Here is a 19797-nt window from a genome sequence, read left to right on the forward strand (position 1 = left end):
AGAACGAAGTGGAACGTTAATCAGAAGAAAAATCTGAGCTTTGACAGTTCTGCAGTCGTTTATCACTTTTTGTCTTCTTGATGGCTTCCTTCACAATTGTTTCCCTCTTATCAAACACTGTCAGTAAACTCTGGATGCTAGGCAAGCGTGATGGCCGTCTTTCACTCGGAGTTGACTCAATTGATCCTGACTCAATTTCCTCGCCAGGATACTTAATGGATTGTAAACAAAGTTTGATGAAGAACATAATTACTGCACCAACACAGGCAATGCCGCATATCAAGAACAGCCCCCAGAAGCTCTTTAGACTAAGTCTGTTTGATTCAATCACATCGTCTGGCGACGAACAATCATTTGTCGTCAACCACTCATCGTGTATCTTTTGTAGATCGCCATTTTCCGAAAGTTCTAGGATGGCAGTTGATAAGTCCACTGCAAGAGGAGAGTCTCTCTGAAATGCCTGAGAGCACAAGTATATATTGCAGAATGGTTATCACAATGCAGTTAAATAGTAGTACTAGATTTCTTCTGTTAACTAAAAAAAAACTATATATATATATACTTACAAATCCCCATCCACTTTTGGTGAATTCCTGACCAACTGTCTTAAACCTGCAGTAACTTGACAGAAAGAGTTCGACGTAAGGAAGCTCATCGACAATGGCAGCAACACCTCCCTCTGCTTTCGGTCCAAGATCGAGAGCTCGGGCATAGTCTTCAGGTCGTTTCAGTACCACCAATCTGGACTCAGCTATGTTAAGCTCTTCCATCAAATAATTCTTTGCAAAGGAGCCAACTTGGTATCCGATTGGATCAGAGCTTGAGATCAAGCTATCAAGGCCTTCGATCTTTGATGAGAGTTGCTGAACTGTGAGGATTGATGTCAAGCTTGCAGTGTAACTTGAATTAATAATCATCACGACGAAAAGCCATATGATCAACACAACCCGTCCAAGAGTGCTCACAGTGTTTTCTCCTGAAATAAATACAAGTTAAAGTTTTGCATTTTTGTTCTTTAATATCAAAACAAGTGCTCATCAGCTGACTTACTGTGCGCAAAAAACATTGTTGAGAAACTAAACCTGCAAGACAAACAACAATCGGATTAACATTTTGCAAGCAAACATCTTTGAAGTTTTGAGTGGTACATGCATGAGGCTGACCAGAATATTGTCACAATTTGTTGTCTTGGAGGTCCACGAAACTCATCATTTGTACGATGTTCAAGAATCCAAACAACTAATCCAATGAAAAGAAAGAAAGCCCCAGTAACACACCACATCTGAAATGTGAATGGTTTAAGGAACGCCCAAGGACTTGTACTCAGCTCTTTGACTGTAGCAACTATAACAAGGCCTGATTCAGTGTAAGGTTGAGTAAAATCGACAATTCTTGTTCTGTTTGTGACAATTGAAATATCTCCTACAGCTGCATCAAATGTCTGTACAATAAATGTAATGCATGTCAAAATGATTTCTTAAAGCATAAATACAATTTCATAAGAAGAGTTCAAATGATGGAAATTAATACTCACATTATCAGCCACCTTCTGTACGAGTTCATTGTAACTGGGATTAGCAGAACCATTTCCAAATAGAATGAAAGTGTGTGGAACTGGATAAGGTACCAACTTAAGCGCAGCAATAAAAACATCGATGCAATAGCCCTTAACATTGTCAGGGCCATTATCCTTTGTAACAAAATCCGTATAGCTCGCCCGGTAAGGGACCCCAATCCTCAAAGGCTTTCCATTGTTAGGAAAGACCCATCCCCGGGGTTTTGTTGTAGTTTCACCAGGCCAAATAACATCATAAAGCTGTTTTCTAGTTGATGAGGTATTTAGAGGCTTTCCATACAAAGCTTCAGGAGTCACTACAGAAAGACTAGAATAGTTAGACCAGTACCCAATTCTCCGGGTACCCGTTCCACCGATATTCAGAATTTCATATGCTGGATGAATCAAGTGCTTGTCTGAATCGAATTGCAGTTGACCAGTTAGACCTGTAAAATTTGAGGACAGCAATTGCTCGAGTAACTTGTTTCCACTGTCAAAGGTGCGAAGTGATGATAAATGCAGGTGACTTCCATTTGTATCATGGAATGAGGGATCACCCGAGAAAGAAAGATTTGCTCCTTCATTCAATAACCGATCAATTGCATACGCAGCCATCCATATTGTATCATATGCATAAAGCCCATAAGCATTTAAACTCGACGTAGTTTTTCCTTTTCGAAGTAAATCACGCCATCTTGACACGAACCTTCGCTTGAGAACAGTATTAGGAGTGTAATGCCGAAGAGTAAGTGCCCCTTGAATAAGATTCATTGTGTTAGGACTAGGATTCTCTGAAGAATCCAAAACAGAAGCAAGCCAATCTGTTGCTATCCATACATAGCCACTAGTCATCATCCCTAGACGTTTGGCAATCGAAAAAACTGTCATACCAGAGTCAGGGTTTACATGCACGACATAAACCCTTGACTCCATTAGGTTCACTTGTACTAAAACATCGTTGATTGTTGTCCTGTCGGCATTGGGAGGAATAGCTGCCTTGTATGAGATCTTCGTGCGTTTCTTTGCAAGAGCATCACCTAATGCAGTTATACCACTTCTCCCATAATCATCATCAACAAAAATAGCAATGACCTCTCTCCATTCATAGAATTGAATCACGTCAGCTATAGCATTCATCTGGTAATAGTCACTGTGAATTGTCCGAATGAAATAAGAATACTGCAATGAATCAAGAGTCGGATCGGTGGCAGCGAACGAAAGGAGTGGCACATGAAGTTCATTAACGATGTTAGAAATCACATGAGCTAGCATAGAGGATTGAGGACCTACTACTGCGACTACATCTTTCTCCATAATCTGAAAGGCTGCAACATAAGTCAGAAAATCAAATTAAGGATATCAGACAAACACAAGCTACACAACCATTAAATTGAAGTTCAATTCAGACAAAATGATGCACCTCTAAATTCATAAGCTTATAGCGTTCTCTATTAAGATTCTCAACAATAAAAATTCATTTTAATATTCAAAATCTTTGAAAGCAGAAACTAATGGCATCTATCTATCTATCAAAATCATCAGAACAGAAATATCTGAGCTTTCCAGTTAAGGAGTTCAAACCATCCACAGATCAACAATATTCAAACATAATCATTAAATTATCCTAATTAACAATACCTTCTATGATTCCAAGAAATCCACTGCAATTTGTGTCCTGTATGATCACATTCAGCCGTGTCCCAGGGAGAACACTTGGATCGTTATTCACATCACCAACAGCAAGCTCAATAGCAAACTTGGCAGCCTTCCCAATGGTTGAATTCAAAGTGAAAAGAGCCCCTAGACTCAAGGCTTTTGGCCTGGAAAAACCTATAGTGCCATTCTGGTTCCCAGCCTTTGCTCCAATGAGAATAAACAAGAAGCACAACGCCAGGACAGGCACTGACCCCATTAAAACAACTCTGGTTCTAAAAAATCAAACTTTTACCAAGCTTTTGCTTTCTGTGGTTAAAGCAACATCAAAATTGGATTTTTTTTTAGCTCAAAAACAAAGTCCCCTAAGCTAATCTTGTGTTGCAGGAGATATCAAGAACAAGAGCAAGTACTGAAGACTTCAAGAACAAAGATAGAAGCTACAAACTTGGGAAACTTTCAAGCTTCAGTTTGAGGCACAAGATGATGAAAAACTGCAGATTGGATATGAGCTCTTGATGTCAGCAAAATAATACAAGGATTGCAGCATCCAATGGAGATATGGAGAAGGAAACAGCTACAGAACATAGAACTCGTGAGTTATTAAAAGTTTTGTGGCTTAAAAAAATAGCAAATTGGGAGAACAAGATGCCAAGAAAACTCAGTACCTGCTGCAAGTTGTGAGTGAGGAGGCAGAGAGACTCATAGGCCATGTGCTGATAAGAAGAGAAGTGGGGAATGCCTTGTCTTTCCTCACTAGTCAAAGAATCTCATTCTCATACACAGGTACTTGAAAATAAAGCAAAGAACTATTCCAAAACTCATACTTTGATAGATTAAACATTGGTTTTGATATCATAATGTATTGATTTTTTGTACTCAGCAGTAAGAACCATACTATACATGTTTAAATTAGTATTTGTGCATTAAAAAAAAGTATTACTTGTGGAAAGTTGCTCACTGATCAACTGGTGGAGGTTTGATAGAGACTTGAGAGACCATTAACAACTTCCATTGGTTCTTCCACGTTTTTAGTTTCAAGCATGAGAAAAAAATTAGCCCACCACCACCATGTGCTTCATGCATTGAATAGCAGTTGACCTGCAGATAGCAGTCAAAAAGAAGTATTTGCAAAACAGATATCTGAATTATTGGAGAACTTTATTAGAATACTACTAAAATAACTCTGATCAGATTTAAGATGTATTGAAATAGACAATATCTCAACCAGAATTGATATGAAAGATGATAATTACACACAATTAATAACGGATAAACTCATAAATCATAAATTAATTAAATCCTGCTTAATGGGACCAATCAAAGGAGGTGTTCTTAACTGTTGATGGCTACTGGATTCTTTTACGGGTGATTTGTGAGGAGGATTGACAGGCCACGTTGTGCCAAAACTCTCTCATAGTAAAGACTGGCTCTATTATTGTACTTGTCCATTTAAGACCCATTGAATCAATTCAATGATGTGAAGCAACACTGCTTTCCCATTCTTGCTTTTTTTTTTAAAAAAAAAGAAAACCATTCTTTCTTACTTAGCATAAGATAAGATATCATCAATCACCATCCATTTTGTTGACATTACCTCAATTTTAAATATTAAATGTCGTTTTAGAGGAAGAAGGAAAAAACAAATAAATTATTCAATGCAAAGATTCCAGGCAGTAGACATTTGAAAGATAGAGGAATATTTAAAGAAAATAAAAAGGAAAAGGGTGCCAAGCTTATCATTAGAAATGGAGAACAATGGCCACACGAGCCTAATGAACCAAGAGTGGTGGTACGTAGTAGGTGGTAGGCAGTAGGTAGCAATATAAAGTTTTAAACAGAGGGGTACTAAGGAAAAGCGGTTCCTAAGAAATGTCAAGGAATATTTTAGATGGTATTGATTCATTATTTATTTTTATTTTTTTTTTGGTTAAAAAAGTGGATAAACCACTATATTAGAAATATTAAAAACAAAAGAGAACCAAGTACAGGCCGAACAAAAGAAACATACTCCCCGCATCACAAGCGGTGATGCTAGGGATACAAAAACAACACAGCGACAACAAACAACCCGAAGAAGGGAATATTGATTCATTTCTATGTTGAACTTATAAATCAGAATCAAAACTTTTTTTTTTTTTGGGAGAAAATTTTAGTCTAAACAATCACAGATTATTCAATCACAAAAAGTTTCTGTTGGATTGACCATTTTGATTATTGTCATTAAAGATTGTTCACATTGAAAATGGGTACGTATACAAAATATTTTTTTAAAAAATTTAATAAATTGTAAATTTATTAAATAGATCAAACAAGTAACAAAAAAATAAATAAATTAAGCACTCAATAGTGGTTTCACATCTCCAGAATTACAGGACAGAAAATTTTTTTATAGGAAACCAATAAGCTTCCTGTAACCGATACACTTTCACACTTGATTATTTTTTTTAACAATGTTTTAAATGGATGATGCTTATTATCAATTCATTAAAATAAAAAAAAAATAAAACAAGAATACAAAAAAGTTCTTCCTCCGCGGTGCAAATGAAAATAGTTGGGTTTAGAACATCAATGAAGCATTTTATGTGAGACAAGCCCACGAGGCCTGATATAAGATAGGTGAAATGGACCATTCCTTATATATACCACTGAATTAAAAAAATTTAAAAATCAACACCAATCGGAAAAGCGGAACAAAAGTCATTAACTAGTCCTGTGCTTATACACAGATTTTTAAGGGTCTTTTTCTATTATTTTTATGTTATAGATATATATTTTTTATACAAGGGATTTCCAAAAGTTCTCAGCTCCTGGGGCCCGAGTGTAGGTACATGCACGCTTAATGTACCTCCATAGAACTATGATAGCAGACGAGCCAATACTTGGGGTATATGGCGATCGGCTACTTCCAACATTAGGGCTAGTACCTAGGATTGGATTACTGTTATGTTCACAGGAACATTCTTTTACCATACTAGTTTGAGGGATGGGACTTATTGCAGTAATGTAAGGGAGCGCATGGCCACTGGACAGGGCGACCCACTTTGATTTTGACACTGTGAAGGCCATGGGGATAAGTTTGATGAGGGTCATCGTGGACAAAGATGTGAGCCCAATCAATGTTTAATCTTAGCTGTTGATGTTATATTTAATCCTAGTCATTGATTTTAAATTTATATAACCCTTGCTTTTATCCTTAGCTGTTACCAAGTATTCTGCAACCCACGATTCTGGTGTTGTTTATTAAGACCAAACCTGACTTCTTCTGTTTTATTTGTGGTGGTACCAACGGCGAAGACAAAAATATCTTCTTGTCGTGAGTTATTTAGGTAGGTTGTTGCATTCTTTGTTGTTGTTTTATATTCTTAAACATTGATGTGATGCTAGTAGGGATAGGGTTTAATGAGAATCTTGATTTGACTTTTTTTGCTCTCATAGTTTAGGTACACACTAACCATAATCCTCTAATTCTGATAAGAAATTATAGTTTTCCTGTCGGTGGAGAATAATGGTTTCTGATAATCTGGTTCAGGTCACCGAGGTAAATAAATGAGCTATGAAAATCTGACTCGAGTCACTGAGTTTAAATAAATGATCTATGATATTTTGTTTCGGCTATAGTAATTGAGAGACATATATCTTTGACTGTTATTAAATCGTATTTTGTTGAACTGCTTTGATTTTGTAAGCTATATTTTAACATATATTTGTATTATTTTATATGGTCATTTTTTTCTGTTTCTGAATTCTTGAAATTTTTTATGATTCCAAAGTTTTAGTGTGTTACTTACTGAGCTGTCAAACTCATAATCTTGTTTGTAATTTTTTTTCATATAAGGAGTTAATAACTTACTGAAGTGAACAAATAGTAGACTTCTCCCTCGTCTAATTGAGATAAAATCTTTGTCTATTTTGTAAACTCTAAGATATGTATTATGGAAGTTTTGTTTTGTTTTTTTTTTTTAAAAATTTGACTTTTGAAAGTTATAGTATCGGTAGATTGTATGTTCTGTTTTATAATAGGTTATGAGACCTTCCATGACTATTGTGCTATGCATTGTAAATGTGCGACCATTTATCGAGTGCACTGGATCCGACTAGCCGGATTCAGGATGTGACAAAAAATCACTAGCAAACTAAATAAAATAAAATAAACATAAAGAATTATAAAAACATGATAACAATCATTAGTTCATATCCTGTTGCAAATACATATACAAAAATTATATAGTTTGGCAATTTGCCTACTTCACAACACAATCAAGATTTTATATATTGTCCCTCTCGAAATATGACTTTACACAATATCACACATCACATTCTCTTAAATAAAAAAATAAAAATAAAAATAAAAACACAATCAACGCACGTACATCGAAATCGTAGTCATTCTAGTTAAAAAAAAAAACCCTCTTTTTTCTTAGTCATACTCACAATTGAATAATATCTACTGTGAGAACTCAACCAATAACATAAAAGAAAACTTACCCAAACCTGTGAAGGGTCTCTATTCTTCTCTTCTAAATGCTTGATCTATTCTTCTTTTTTCTTTCTCTGCTCTTCTTTTCTCCGAGTTCTTTTGTATTTCTTCTTTTGGTTTAGCTCTAATTGTAATCTTTAACTTTGTGTAACTTGTTTTATATTCAATAAATTAGCTCCCTCAGCTCTTTCCCTCAAAAAAAAAAAATGCTTGATCTACAAAAGTGTTAGCAGATAGATAACTAAATAAACTGACACAGTAATGCAGATTCTGGAAATCATTGACCAGATAGATATTTGGCGGAACTTCCTCCCAGTATGTGAATCAAGGTTGAGTCCAATTCCCTTATTTCTGACTAGTATTATGTATCTCATATAGATAAGCTTCTGTCCGATTATAATCATTGTAGCTACAGGATGTCAGGAACAGCAAAGCTGATCAAGCATACAAAACAAATCCACAGTAACGTTATGGAATACCGAAGATGGTGTTCCCTCAATATCTGATCATTAATTTTAAAATATACTAGACATTTTTCCTGGATTCGCATTGGAGTTTTTAAAATTTTATGAAAAATTTTAAGACAATATCATATATAAAATAATATAATTAAATAATTTATACCATGAAAACTATTGTATATCTTGGATTTCAAAAATTTTATGGATATTTATTATATAAATAATCAGGTGTAATTAATATTTTTTAATTATTAATATTATAAAGTTATATAAATAAAAATTTAAATGTTAAAAAAATTAAAATTATTCTTTCAGATACATCTACTTTTTTAATAATAATAATAATAATAATAATAATAATAGTAAGAGTATGTATAGATTATTTTCATAATAAACAATTATATATTTGCAGAGGCAACCCTTGCTTTATTTGAAATTTCGCATCATCCCCGTCATCAACCAACAGTCTAAAACCTTCACCTATCTTCTCTCTTTCTCCGTTCATGGCCACCGACTCCGATGGGGACGATCAAGAGAACGCTCCCCATCTCCTCCCACTCCTCGAAGGCCAACACCAAGACCACTCTCCTCCATCGGAGCACCAGCAGGAGCACTACCTCAACTCCATCTCCGTCTCACTATCCATCCGCCATCTCCGATCACAAGGTCTCTCGTTCCAGCTCTGGCCTGCTCCGTCGTCTCCCTTATCGACTCCTACCCCCAAGCACTCCTCCCTCTCAATCTAAACCTCCGAATCCTCGAGCTAGTCTCCGGCACCAGCCTCCATCCTCCGCGCCAACGTCACCATCACTGACCTCCCCACGCCCTCCCCAATCTCCGCTCCAACGCCGACTCCAACGCCAGTGCCATCACAACCCCATCTCGCCTTCATCGCCTTCAAATCCTTATACCCAACCCCCGTTGAAGTCTAGGGTTTGCATCGCCGCCGGAAAACACATTGGGTGGCCTCCACCTTGACCCACCGCTTTGACCTCGGCACCAGGCTTACTTGAGATGCTTTCCCCGCCACTTCTTCGAGGGTCACCGCAGCTCGTCGGAGTTGAAGGTCCGATCATCAAAAGTGTGAGAGTCTGGCATTCTCCGATCTTTCCATTTTGTTTTTCTTGGCAGGTTGAATGATTTGTTGTTAGATAAGTTGAGTTTCTCCGTGAATTGCTGGAGGTCGTCATCGGAGTTGAAGGAAGTAGGTTCATCATCTGATGCTTTCATGCCGGATCTGAGCCTGGTTCTCTAATTTTTTTCTGGATTTATTTTGTTTTTCCAATTATGTTTTTGATGATCCTTTGATTAGTTTTTTAGTTTGCTCTCTTAATCAAATCCTCTTATGTTTTGATTTTGCTCATCTTGCAAATTTTAAAAATATATATATATATATATATATAGTCTTGGTTTTGTGGAAAATATAATATATCAATGAGGGATTTCATGACAAACTATTATGAAATTAAGATTTTCACTGTATTGTTGGGATTTTAATAACGTTTTTCATGTTATATTTGAAGAATAATTTTATCTCTTTAGAAGGTATGCTGATTATGTTAATAGGTGCCTATGTGTATATTATGTTCTTGAACTGCTTCTCCATTGAATCCTGTTTACTGTGAATCAAGGTTTACTTAGAATTGTGCATTGAATTTTAGCACTGATACAGGACATACAATTGAATTTTGATATCTCATCATTTTATTTTATTCTGATAATCTTAAAGTGAAAATAGTGCCTATTGGTTAATTGAAAGATCCTTATTAATGTCTGATTGCCCAATCTATTAATGTCCATATTCCTCTTAGTGTTTTCTTTCAGATTATCTAATGCCTTGCTGAGTTTGAATGAATTTTTGAGTTGTTTTTATACTTTATGCTTTTCTAAAGCTCTTTGTTGAATATAGAGTTTAGGATTTTACAATTTAGAGTTACACATCTGATTGAAATATGCCTAGCTCTTATATTTTCTATCTTTTTGTTTGGTTCTTCTTGGCTGGCTTGATGATTTGTTATTCTATTTGTTTATCATTCTATTGTTGCCTGATAATTCGACCTTCTTTTAGGTTGCTGGAGCTCGCTGGAGTTCACGGAAGTGTCTTATCATCAGAAGGGTGATAGGCTTGCTTTCCACTTTGTTTTAATCTTCACATCTTTCTTATTATTGTTTTTTAATGCATGAGGGAAATTTCTTTTCTTTGGTTATGAACTATTATTTCTTTTCTTCATTTTGGTTATGCAATATGCGAAATTTGATGTTTTCTAATGCATGAGGGGAATTTCCCACTGCTTAGAAAACGTTACTTGCCTCATTGTTGCATTGTCTATCTTCTTTATCTTGATCTTTTCCCTTGCCATTATTGATCAGTACTAAAGCATCACTGAACACGTTAAGAACAAGAAATATGTATATATGACATGGTCATGTTGGAGAGACAAATATATATGAGTGCACACTATTTCTAGGATCTTTACTCTAGGTAATTAATGTTATTAGAAAGCTATCATCCCCATGATTACAATTTACAAACCAATTAGATCTTTTGTGAAAAATTTTATTAAGTCATTAGGCTTATTATTATTATTAGAAAATCAGTCTGCCAAGTTACCTGCTTTTTGAATGATCATTGAATTGGTTAAGTTTGAATGGAAGAAGGATATATATATATATATATATATAGAAATAGAGATGGAGATATGAGTTTATGTATATAATTACCCTACTATGGAGCTCAGGTGGGTGAGAAATGTCCAGAGTTTGCTCATCTCTTTCTCTTTAACAAGTAATTTGTACTCTCAATATGTGACTTTATTATGCAAATATGTTTGTCCATGGTTGCAAGTTGATACCAAGTCATTTGAGCTCTCAAACTATTGTGCAGTTCAGTCATCAACTAACATGATTGTTGTAAAAAATATGTTAACCCATATATCTTTTCGCCAATTAAAGCTAGTTTAATTAGCAAACCCATACATACATACATACATACATATACAGTGGATTTGCTTTCATGGAATGTTTATATTTTTGGTGGATTTGCTTTCATGGAATGTTTATATTTTTGGTTTTGGTTTTTCCCTCAATTCTCATTTTAATTTAGGAGACGGAGAAGTTCAGGAGTCATCTCCTTCAGAAGCTCTCCAAGAAGGATATTTTGGGGAACTCTGTTTAGGAAGTTGTAGGTGTTTACATTGAGGTTTGTTTTCACTTTTTAATTTTATTGGTTATCTAAAGTATAAATTTTTCAGTTTATGATGTGTTGGTGTTATATTGATTCTTTGTCATTATCCCCAGTATACTTTTTTTTTCTGCTCTCTGTTTATGATGTCCTGTTGTGTTATATTGATTTTTCATTGATTCATTTGGTTGATTGATATTTTTGTTCTCTGGTAAAGCTTGGTTCTTGTTGAATTTCCACCATTGCATAGCATATATGGGAAGATTATCGTCTTTCTTGGCACATTGCTTTTGTTTACCCTAAACCCATTTGATGTAGTTGATAAATAATTGAAAATGGATCAAATTTTCATTCCTCTTCTACAAACTCTGCTATCCTAGTCATTCTCTTTTCTTGTGTCACACCATATACATCAGAAAGAAGTATGCTTTTGAAAAAGCTTGGACAGTTTGGGAAAATAGTCTTTTGTTGAGTTTAGGTTGTAGAGTTTAGTAGATTAGAACTCTAGACCATTTCTTCAAACCTGATAATTTTTTCCAAATTCTATTATCATGCAGGAAGAGAAGGAATTGTCAATTACTTTGTGCTTATATAGACATAAGATATGGTGGATGATACCTCGAATGGGAAGTGATATTCCTGTGGAGACACAAATGTTGCTTGTGGAATCAAAGGAAGAGAAGGAAAGCCAAAATGGTTCTAGTGATTATATTCTCTTCTTGTCTGTGTTGGATGGTCCCTTCCGAAGCAGTTTGCAAGGGAACTCTTTAAATGAGCTTGAGTTCTGCATCAAGTGCAGTAGTCATTCTTAAGATCTTCTTCCTGTTGTAGCTAGACAGTATGTAGGTGCTAATTTACTTTTTTTTCGACTTTTTAGTTTGTTCCAAAATCGTCGAATTGAATGTGTTCTTGTTTTACTTCTCAGGTGATCCTGCTGTACAAGCATCTCAATTCAATGAATCAGTGTTTGTAAACTCGGGCAGCAATCCCTTTGAACTTGTCCATGAACGATGAAGTAAGTTCCTCGGCTTCATTTCTCCAAAAGATAAAACATTAGTTGGCTTCACTCTTTGCTAATGTACCACCATTTGCTGGAAACTAAGACACGACAAAGGGACATTTTCACTCTGAGAAAATAAATCGGTACGCGATTGCTCTGAATCTCATTTTACTTCAATGTTGTTTCTACTTGTATCCATTTAATTACTAAGATTAATCAAAGATAGCTACAAATGAATGTTAAGCAAGCATTTCAAAACAGATACCAGGAATGTTGGACTGGTTTGGTTGGTGTACATGGGATGCTTTCTACTCCGACGTTAGTCCTCATGGAATCGAAGATGGTCTTAAGAGGCATACATGCTTGTGATGCTTTCTTTTCTGTTTACTGCAAGTATACGTGAGACATTTCATTTCAAGTTTATTTCAATGAATAACAGCTAGTGTCACAAACATTTTCTTTGTATCCTCTGAACTTGGACTAATTAATCTTATTGGGCATTTCTCATGTCTAGCTTATATAAAGATGGCATTCTGGTGACATTTTTGATAATTGATGACGGTTGACAAGACATAACCAATGAGTTTCAGAAAGAAGGTGAACCACATATTGAAGGATCTCAGTGAGTTTATTTCCTTTTCTAGGTTCAACAAAACTTTGGATTTTTTCTTTTTTCTTTTTCATTCACTGATTTCTGTTGCACTATATATAGATACGGAGCGAGATTAGTTAGTTTCAAGGAAAACATCAAGTTTAGGGGCTTGAAGGACTTCGTTATGAAGATTAAGAAGATATTTGGTTTGAAGTATGTAGTATGTCAATAAAACTTCATCGTCTCTAATACATTCTAAGTTCTCTTATATCTTCTTTGTGATTTATAGGTATATCTATTCATGGCATGCCTTAATGGGATCTTGGGAAGGACTTGAACCAAATGCCCCGGGAATTAAGAAGTACAATCCAAGGCTACTAATTCCTAACCAATCTCCGGGAAACCTTGCACATATTCGAGATTTTTTCTATGGATGATGGCATGCAAATTTATGGTGTCAGCATGATCGACCCGGAAAAGATATTCGAATTCAGTACACAGCTACCTCGTATCGCAAAATGTGGATGGAGTTAGGTCGATGTACAGAATATACTTGAGTCTGCCAAAAACCTTGACTCAATGGTTCCATTAAGACCTTGAAAGGTCCATTGCCAAAAACTCAGGATAACAGCATAATTTGCTGCGTGTGTCAAATTAATGACTCAATTTACAGGTGAACTCTGAAACTCAATTAGCTTTGAATGTTCTTCCATAACTGCTATTAATGACTTTTTCTGTTTAATAATTATTAATATCAGTGCAAAAGTAAGTGTTGTTGCAACTTGCAAGAGCTTCAGATGATTACATACTGAGAGACACATCATCGCAGACATTGCATGTTACTACTGTTGCATCAATAGCATATTTTGAGAGAAATTATGGTTGCGGATTGGGGCATGGTTCCATATTATGGTTTTATAGCATCATTCCTGCGCCCAGATCTTGAATGGGATTTTTGTTTACCGAAATTCTTTGATTTACTACTCAATAAAATCAAATTAAAGTTGAATAATCAAATTGATATAAATTGAAGTTTGGTAATCAAAATGAAAATGAGTCAAATTTTAGTGAACTAGTAAAAAATTAAATAAATACCAGCATGTGAAGGTCTTCTTCTAAATGCTTGATCTATAAAAGTGCTAGTAGACAGATGACTAGATAAATTGACACTGGCTGGCTAATCCGAGCAATCATTGAAGATAAAGACATTTCTAAGGAACTTCCTTGCAGTATGTGGATCAAGGTTGAGTCTAATTCCCTTATTTCTGACTGCTATTATGAGACGCATGTAGATAAGCTGGTGCATCATTGTGATCTCTGAAACCACAGGAGCAGCCAAGCTGATCACGCACACTAGAACGCCAATCCTCCAGGCTTTGGGAACAACAAACGCGTACGTTGCCATGGCAAACGCCATTGCCATGCATGCAAAAGAAGTCCATAGTAACTTCGTGGACCGGTTAAGATGGTAATACCTCAGTGTATTATCTACCATTGGCGTCCCAGCATAGATAGTCACGCAAGTGGAAGCGAAGGAGCAAACCATAGCACAGGCGTTAGAGATTAGAAATGCTTTAAAAGGAAATTTCTTTAATAACAAAGTTGTGCCATCGCCAGTGTTGTTGCCTGATCTGGGCACTGTGAAACCAGCAGCAAATGTCACTGAGACTGCTAACACGGAAGCTACTGCTAAATTTCTGGACAATGTTGTGCGCTTCTTTGATTCTTCGTTCACATCAATGGCATTCTCCATCTCATGTCTCACATGATCTGTTCTCTGCGGGCTCAGTACTGCCCCACAGTTTGCCAAGCATTGCATGACAACAGTTTGTATATTCTGTTCACAAGAATGAGAATGTTTAAGAAAATGATCTGACCAGAGAATGAGAGACTGGGCTTTATATATTCAGATTTATATTTACTAAATTAATCGATGATGTGAGACTATTAGTTACTTTAATATTACTTACAAGACGAAAGCTCATGCCAGGTTTTAATTTCCTGGAGAGATCAAGTTGAGTGCGGCCTTGATTGTTCATTATGGAAGTTTCAACTCTTGGATCTTTCAGTAGGGAAGCAGCAGCTTTATAGTTGTTGAAATGCTTGTAATTACTGACTACGAGATGCAGGGGAGTATTGCCATCAATATTGTCCCTTTGATTCAGCAGCTTCTCAAACTTTTTGTTTTTACTATTACAGACATATCTGACAACCTTTACCCTCTTTCTCTCAGCAGCAATATGAAGGAAATTCCTCCCTTTATAGTCATCAAGCAGATCAAAAGAATCTGGACAGTGTTTAAGCAGCTCATCAATGATTTTAACATGTCCCATTCCTGCAGCAACATGGATGGGGAAGTAGCCATCTTTATCAGAAACATAGGCCATGGACACATCATGCTTCAGAAGAATATGTACCATCTTTGTCATCACCATCAGCAGCTACGTAGTGAAGTGGCGTGCTGTCAAACTCATCCAGTACCCTTCCCAGTTTGGGTTTCCATTTCAGTAACATTCCAGTGATCTCTATTATATTCCCACAAAATTTTTTTTTTTTTAAAAAAAGGTTCAATTCAGTTCAAATGTATATGTATATCTCATACCGAGTAACTGAAAATAAAAAATCACCTTGGGATCGGCTTACGGCAGCGTGCAAAGCCGTCTGGCCACCAGGGCCGGCAAAGGATGGAGAATGTTGCAGCAATGTTGTCACTGTTTGTTGTGAACTTCTCATTGCAGCTAAGTAGAGAGGAGAAATCCCGGCATCACTCACATATGTAGCCAACTCATCATCCACGGCCATGAGTTTCACTACAACCTGGGCACGACCAAACCGTGAAGCCTCATGCAATGCGGTCTCACCATGCACGTTCCTAGCCCTCACTAGATCCAGCAAACTATAATTTCTTCCATCGGCTTAGCGGCCTGTAGCTGTTTTGATGATGAGGGAGACTATCTGATGATGACCAGCTCTGGCACAGCAGTGCAGCGGAGTTTCCAGCTTAATATTAACTGCAGCAATGAGTGATGGCTCTCGTTGGCACACTTCAGTAGCGAAGTCCAACTGACCATGTTCAGCAGCAATGTGGAGGGCTGTGTCTCCACCGGCAGTGACCCCAAAAATTATTTCGTTTTTGGTTTCATGAGTAGCTATTGGTGGGATAACTACTACAGTTCTATCACGATCTGCTTCTTCTGCTGCTGCTGCTGCTGCTTCTGCTGCTTCATGTACCGGAAGCAGAGATGCCAAAGCTCTCACATCTCCTGATATTGCAGCTTCCAGTAAATCAGAGCCAATGGGTATTCTCTGCGGTCCTATCAAACCATCCATTCTCCCGCCCAGAGCAATTATTTATTTGTTCTTGTGTGAAAAAAAAACCTTTATATTAAAGAAAACATCACAGTACAAACCGGATCAAAGTAATTTACAAACGAAGATTTTATCCCGATGGCATTTACGTTTTAAATTTTGAAACGGTCCTAAATTTTGTTTGTAACATTGTAACGGACGGTCTAAGTTATAAAATCGTAACAGAACCTGTCCGTTGCTAAATTACTGTTTCTAATTCAACAGTTTCCTGTAGTATACAGTGTTTTTAACCCTTTAAGCTTTTTGTTTATAAATTAAGATTCAAAAAAATTGGAATGAAGTACAAAATTATACCTCTTTGAGCATCAGCAGTCAAACCTCAAAAAGAACTTAATTTACTACTATGACGAGAACCAAGAAATTAAGACGAACCTCGTCACTTCTTCTTCTTGCTCTGTACCGTCCTCTCCAGTTCTCTGAAACATGTAAGAATTTTGCCTTTGTTTTGTAAGAAGATGAAAGCTCTATTTGCCAAGACATAACAAAAGTCAAGAATGGTGGCTATCAATAAAGAAACAGAAGTCTTAAGTCACCATTAAAAAAAAAAAAAACAAAGATGGCCAATGAAAGAGCAAAAATCCATAATTGTGGACTGTATATAAGGACAACGAACATGTAAATCGCTGCAAATAATTATTGGAGGGGAGCGGTTTTATTGGGAGATTGGAAAAATAATCGGCGATATCAAACTTGTTGATTGTGATTTTTAATCTAAACATGTCAATAATTTTAAATAAAATAAATATTCACGTAATAGATAACGACTTGTGCTTCATTTCCAAACCGGAAGTTGCAAGGAAGTGCAACGGTCAATCAAGCCTACCTTAATAATTATTGCCCATTGATAGGATCGGGAAGCAGCTCAACCATTGACTTACAAGTCAACACGTCCAAACAAATGACAGTCATGTGTTCTTTTTAATCATTTGCGGATAATATATTATGGTAATTTTTTTAAATAAAATAAATAAATCACTGAGTTGGTTCTCCTACTCTCTAAGCTAGCTCTACGTCCAGTGGACGTCCTGTATCTAATAAACATGATTTTTTCACTTTATTAAAATAATAAATAAATAAATCAAGAGGAAAACCAGAACTAACACACTAATTTGGTAGTATCTAAAGCTCCTTGTAGTTGGAATTACAAAATTTCTTGAAATAAGTTGTTTGGTTAGGTGGATTTAAAAAAGTAGCTGGAATGATGAGTATAATTTGCACTCAATATATAGACCTTATTTAATTCATAATGAATTAAATTTGAATTATTTTGAACCAATTTTACTCCTAATATTATTATTATTACATTGTAGAAAATAAAGAAAATGATTTGAAGGAAGAACATGTAAAAAGCACAAAATTGAAAAAAGAAGAGTAAAGTTACAACAAAGAGGGAACAAGCAAAACAGAATATTTTATGGTCTCTTAAAACAAAGTTTCAACTAATCTCTCTGCTGCAGTCTACCGGCATCTTATCCATCACACTGATTCTACTGATCATTGGATTGGGTGGTGCAAATTATGGTCTCTTAAAACTGCACCTCGTATCAAACATTTTATTTGACTTATTTTTAAAGGCAAGCTTTCTACAACTGATTTTATGTTCAGGATTCATTTGGGTCCTGATAGCCTCTGTTCCTTGTGCGGGCTTGAACGTGAAACTATTGACCATCTTTTCATTCGTTGTCCAAAAATTCTTTTGGTTTGGCATCAAATTGGTAACATGGTTAATGAGATTATTCATTTCCCAAGCGGTTTCGCTTCGGGTACTTGGCTTACTGATTGTAACTACTCATGCTTTACTGTGGCTTACATTGCTACTAGTGCCTGGATGTTCTGGAAAACTAGATGTGATTTGATCTTCAGGATTGTTCAGCCAAGGTTCGATACTATTGCAAACAAGGCTTTTGCATATACCTACGAATACTTTATTGGTTGTAGCAACTTGCAAGGGAAAAAGCTCATCCTTAACAACTTCTCTCAATCTGATGAGTATTTCTTATTCAACTATTCTATTTTTAATCTCCACACAAATGTTGTTTCAATTGGATTTTTCGTTTCGAACTCTAATTATGATATCTCCATTGCAGGATGTATCTCCCATTCTTCTCTTGACAGCTTTCATGGAGAGATCCTCGCAATGGATGTGGCTTTACATTCTACACTGGAGATGGAGATGGGAATCTCAGTTAAACATGTCTTCCTTACCAACCAATCTATTCCTGCTCTGCTGAACAGCTTCAACTCCGTCAATACTTGGCACTGGAATGAACCTCTTTCCAATTTGAAATTTTTATTGGATATGATGGATAGTCCTCAGCTACATGTTATTCCCAAGTCTTGGATGCTACCAGCTATTAATCTTGCTAGCCATGGTGCTCATTTGAATGCTCTTAATCTTTTTCTAGTATGGCCGGGATTTACCCCGTTGGATCATGAAGAGCTTCATCTTCGATGGATTCAACTTTAGTAATTAGTTTTTATTTTTGTTGTCTTGATTTCTTTTCTTCAGTTTTTTCTTCAATCTTTCTGGTTTCTCAGCAGACTTGTCTTCTTATAGTTGATGTTCAATGCTAATAAATTAGCTTCTTTTTGGGGTTCTTTAAAAAGCAAAACAGAAATATCTAGCATCTAGCCGTTAGCTTGCAGCGCTTAGGTGCTACAACATTAAGAGGTGCAAAACGGAAACTATAGCTCCTAGGCGCTACAGTCTTTTGGTGCATAGAGCTACCCCGATTTTTATGTTATAAAAGGGGCTAGGGTTGAGATGAAAAAGAAGAAGGATTTCGGAGATCAAGAGGCCGAGAGCGAAGATTCGGTGCAAATTCATTTGCCAGGCTTTAGATTTTAGTTTTTCTTTGTTTATTTGATTAGGAACATTATTAATATGTCAAGCTTTACAATTATTATATTCTAAATACTTTTTCTAGGGCTACGATGTAGCCAGACTATGAAACCCTAGATTCATGTTTAAATTCAATTGATGCATGTTTCAAGACTATGTTGGATATTTTAATCTATACTTAATGCTTGTGATTGCTTGATCACCAATTGCATGATTAGTAATTTGATTTGAGACCGAGAGGTGATAATTGAATTAGGTCTTGGTTGAATTATCGTACAATCATTATAAGATAGAGATATTTATGAGGTTGTATGTATCATTATAAATTTCTAGAACTTAATGAGTTCCATATGTTCACAGTTATCTCAGAGATGATATTAACTTATCTAGTGGAATATGCTATTGATGCTTGAGAAAGATCGATATGTAATTTAGGGAAATTTGTTGACAACATAAGAAACAAACATTGATTGATTGAACTAGATGATCTAGGTGGAATTAGTCTAGGTGAACTCGGGAACCCTAGAATCTCTTAACATTGATTTTTTCTCATTTAACTATCTTTCTCTAGTCCTTGAATTAGATTTTCTAAATTAAATCTCTTAAATCTCATTAGTAAAGTAGAATTAGGGTTTATAATTTTGGTAATTAATAAACTTAATCC

The 19797-nt window shown here is 35.8% G+C and overlaps 2 protein-coding genes and 1 long non-coding RNA gene across 10 annotated transcripts; 1 reads left to right on the forward strand and 2 right to left on the reverse strand.

The window, feature by feature from the left end:
- Window positions 1-4062, reverse strand: LOC120266970 (glutamate receptor 3.4-like). The gene is made up of 7 exons (XM_039274634.1): window positions 3877-4062; window positions 3194-3785; window positions 1535-2880; window positions 1164-1441; window positions 1051-1082; window positions 567-976; window positions 1-460 (listed from the first exon to the last, which is right to left on the reverse strand). Exons 2-7 carry the CDS (start codon window positions 3465-3467, stop codon window positions 17-19), a joined length of 2784 nt encoding a protein of 927 aa, XP_039130568.1. The 5' UTR covers window positions 3468-3785; window positions 3877-4062; the 3' UTR covers window positions 1-16.
- A 4517-nt stretch (window positions 4063-8579) lies between these two features.
- LOC120266732 lies at window positions 8580-13917 on the forward strand. Of its 8 annotated transcripts, none has more exons than XR_005538269.1 (10): window positions 8580-9232; window positions 10218-10265; window positions 11253-11348; window positions 11888-12172; window positions 12256-12345; window positions 12434-12473; window positions 12592-12729; window positions 12845-12952; window positions 13043-13135; window positions 13212-13703. It is a non-coding gene; the product is annotated as an uncharacterized LOC120266732 (long non-coding RNA). The 8 variants fall into 8 exon arrangements; XR_005538265.1 differs by having other exon boundaries at window positions 8581-9232; window positions 12256-12473; window positions 13212-13595; window positions 13681-13917; XR_005538263.1 differs by having other exon boundaries at window positions 8580-9395; window positions 12256-12473.
- Window positions 13918-13995: 78 nt separating this feature from the next.
- On the reverse strand, window positions 13996-16821 carry LOC120266808 (ankyrin-3-like). The gene is made up of 5 exons (XM_039274466.1): window positions 16586-16821; window positions 15844-16282; window positions 15566-15732; window positions 14893-15363; window positions 13996-14759 (listed from the first exon to the last, which is right to left on the reverse strand). The coding sequence occupies exons 2-5, from the start codon at window positions 16250-16252 to the stop codon at window positions 14100-14102; spliced, it is 1707 nt and encodes a 568-aa protein (XP_039130400.1). The 5' UTR covers window positions 16253-16282; window positions 16586-16821; the 3' UTR covers window positions 13996-14099.
- Window positions 16822-19797: the final 2976 nt, after the last annotated feature.

This window comes from Dioscorea cayenensis, chromosome 8, assembly GCF_009730915.1.
Source record: "Dioscorea cayenensis subsp. rotundata cultivar TDr96_F1 chromosome 8, TDr96_F1_v2_PseudoChromosome.rev07_lg8_w22 25.fasta, whole genome shotgun sequence".
NCBI lineage: Eukaryota > Viridiplantae > Streptophyta > Magnoliopsida > Dioscoreales > Dioscoreaceae > Dioscorea > Dioscorea cayenensis.

Bases quoted from the DNA above. Each gene is read 5' to 3' on its own strand.
- LOC120266970 (XM_039274634.1), bottom strand. From the start codon at position 3,467: ATGGGGTCAGTGCCTGTCCTGGCGTTGTGCTTCTTGTTTATTCTCATT. The intron at 2,881-3,193 runs GTATTGTTAATT...CTTATGTTGCAG, and splicing joins ATTTCTTGGAATCATAGAAG to CCTTTCAGATTATGGAGAAA. The intron at 977-1,050 runs GTAAGTCAGCTG...TATTTATTTCAG, and splicing joins AACAATGTTTTTTGCGCACA to GAGAAAACACTGTGAGCACT.
- LOC120266808 (XM_039274466.1), bottom strand. From the start codon at position 16,252: ATGGATGGTTTGATAGGACCGCAGAGAATACCCATTGGCTCTGATTTA. The intron at 15,733-15,843 runs GCTAAGCCGATG...CCCAGGTTGTAG, and splicing joins CATCAAAACAGCTACAGGCC to TGAAACTCATGGCCGTGGAT. The intron at 14,760-14,892 runs GTAAGTAATATT...TCTTGTGAACAG, and splicing joins CTGGCATGAGCTTTCGTCTT to AATATACAAACTGTTGTCAT.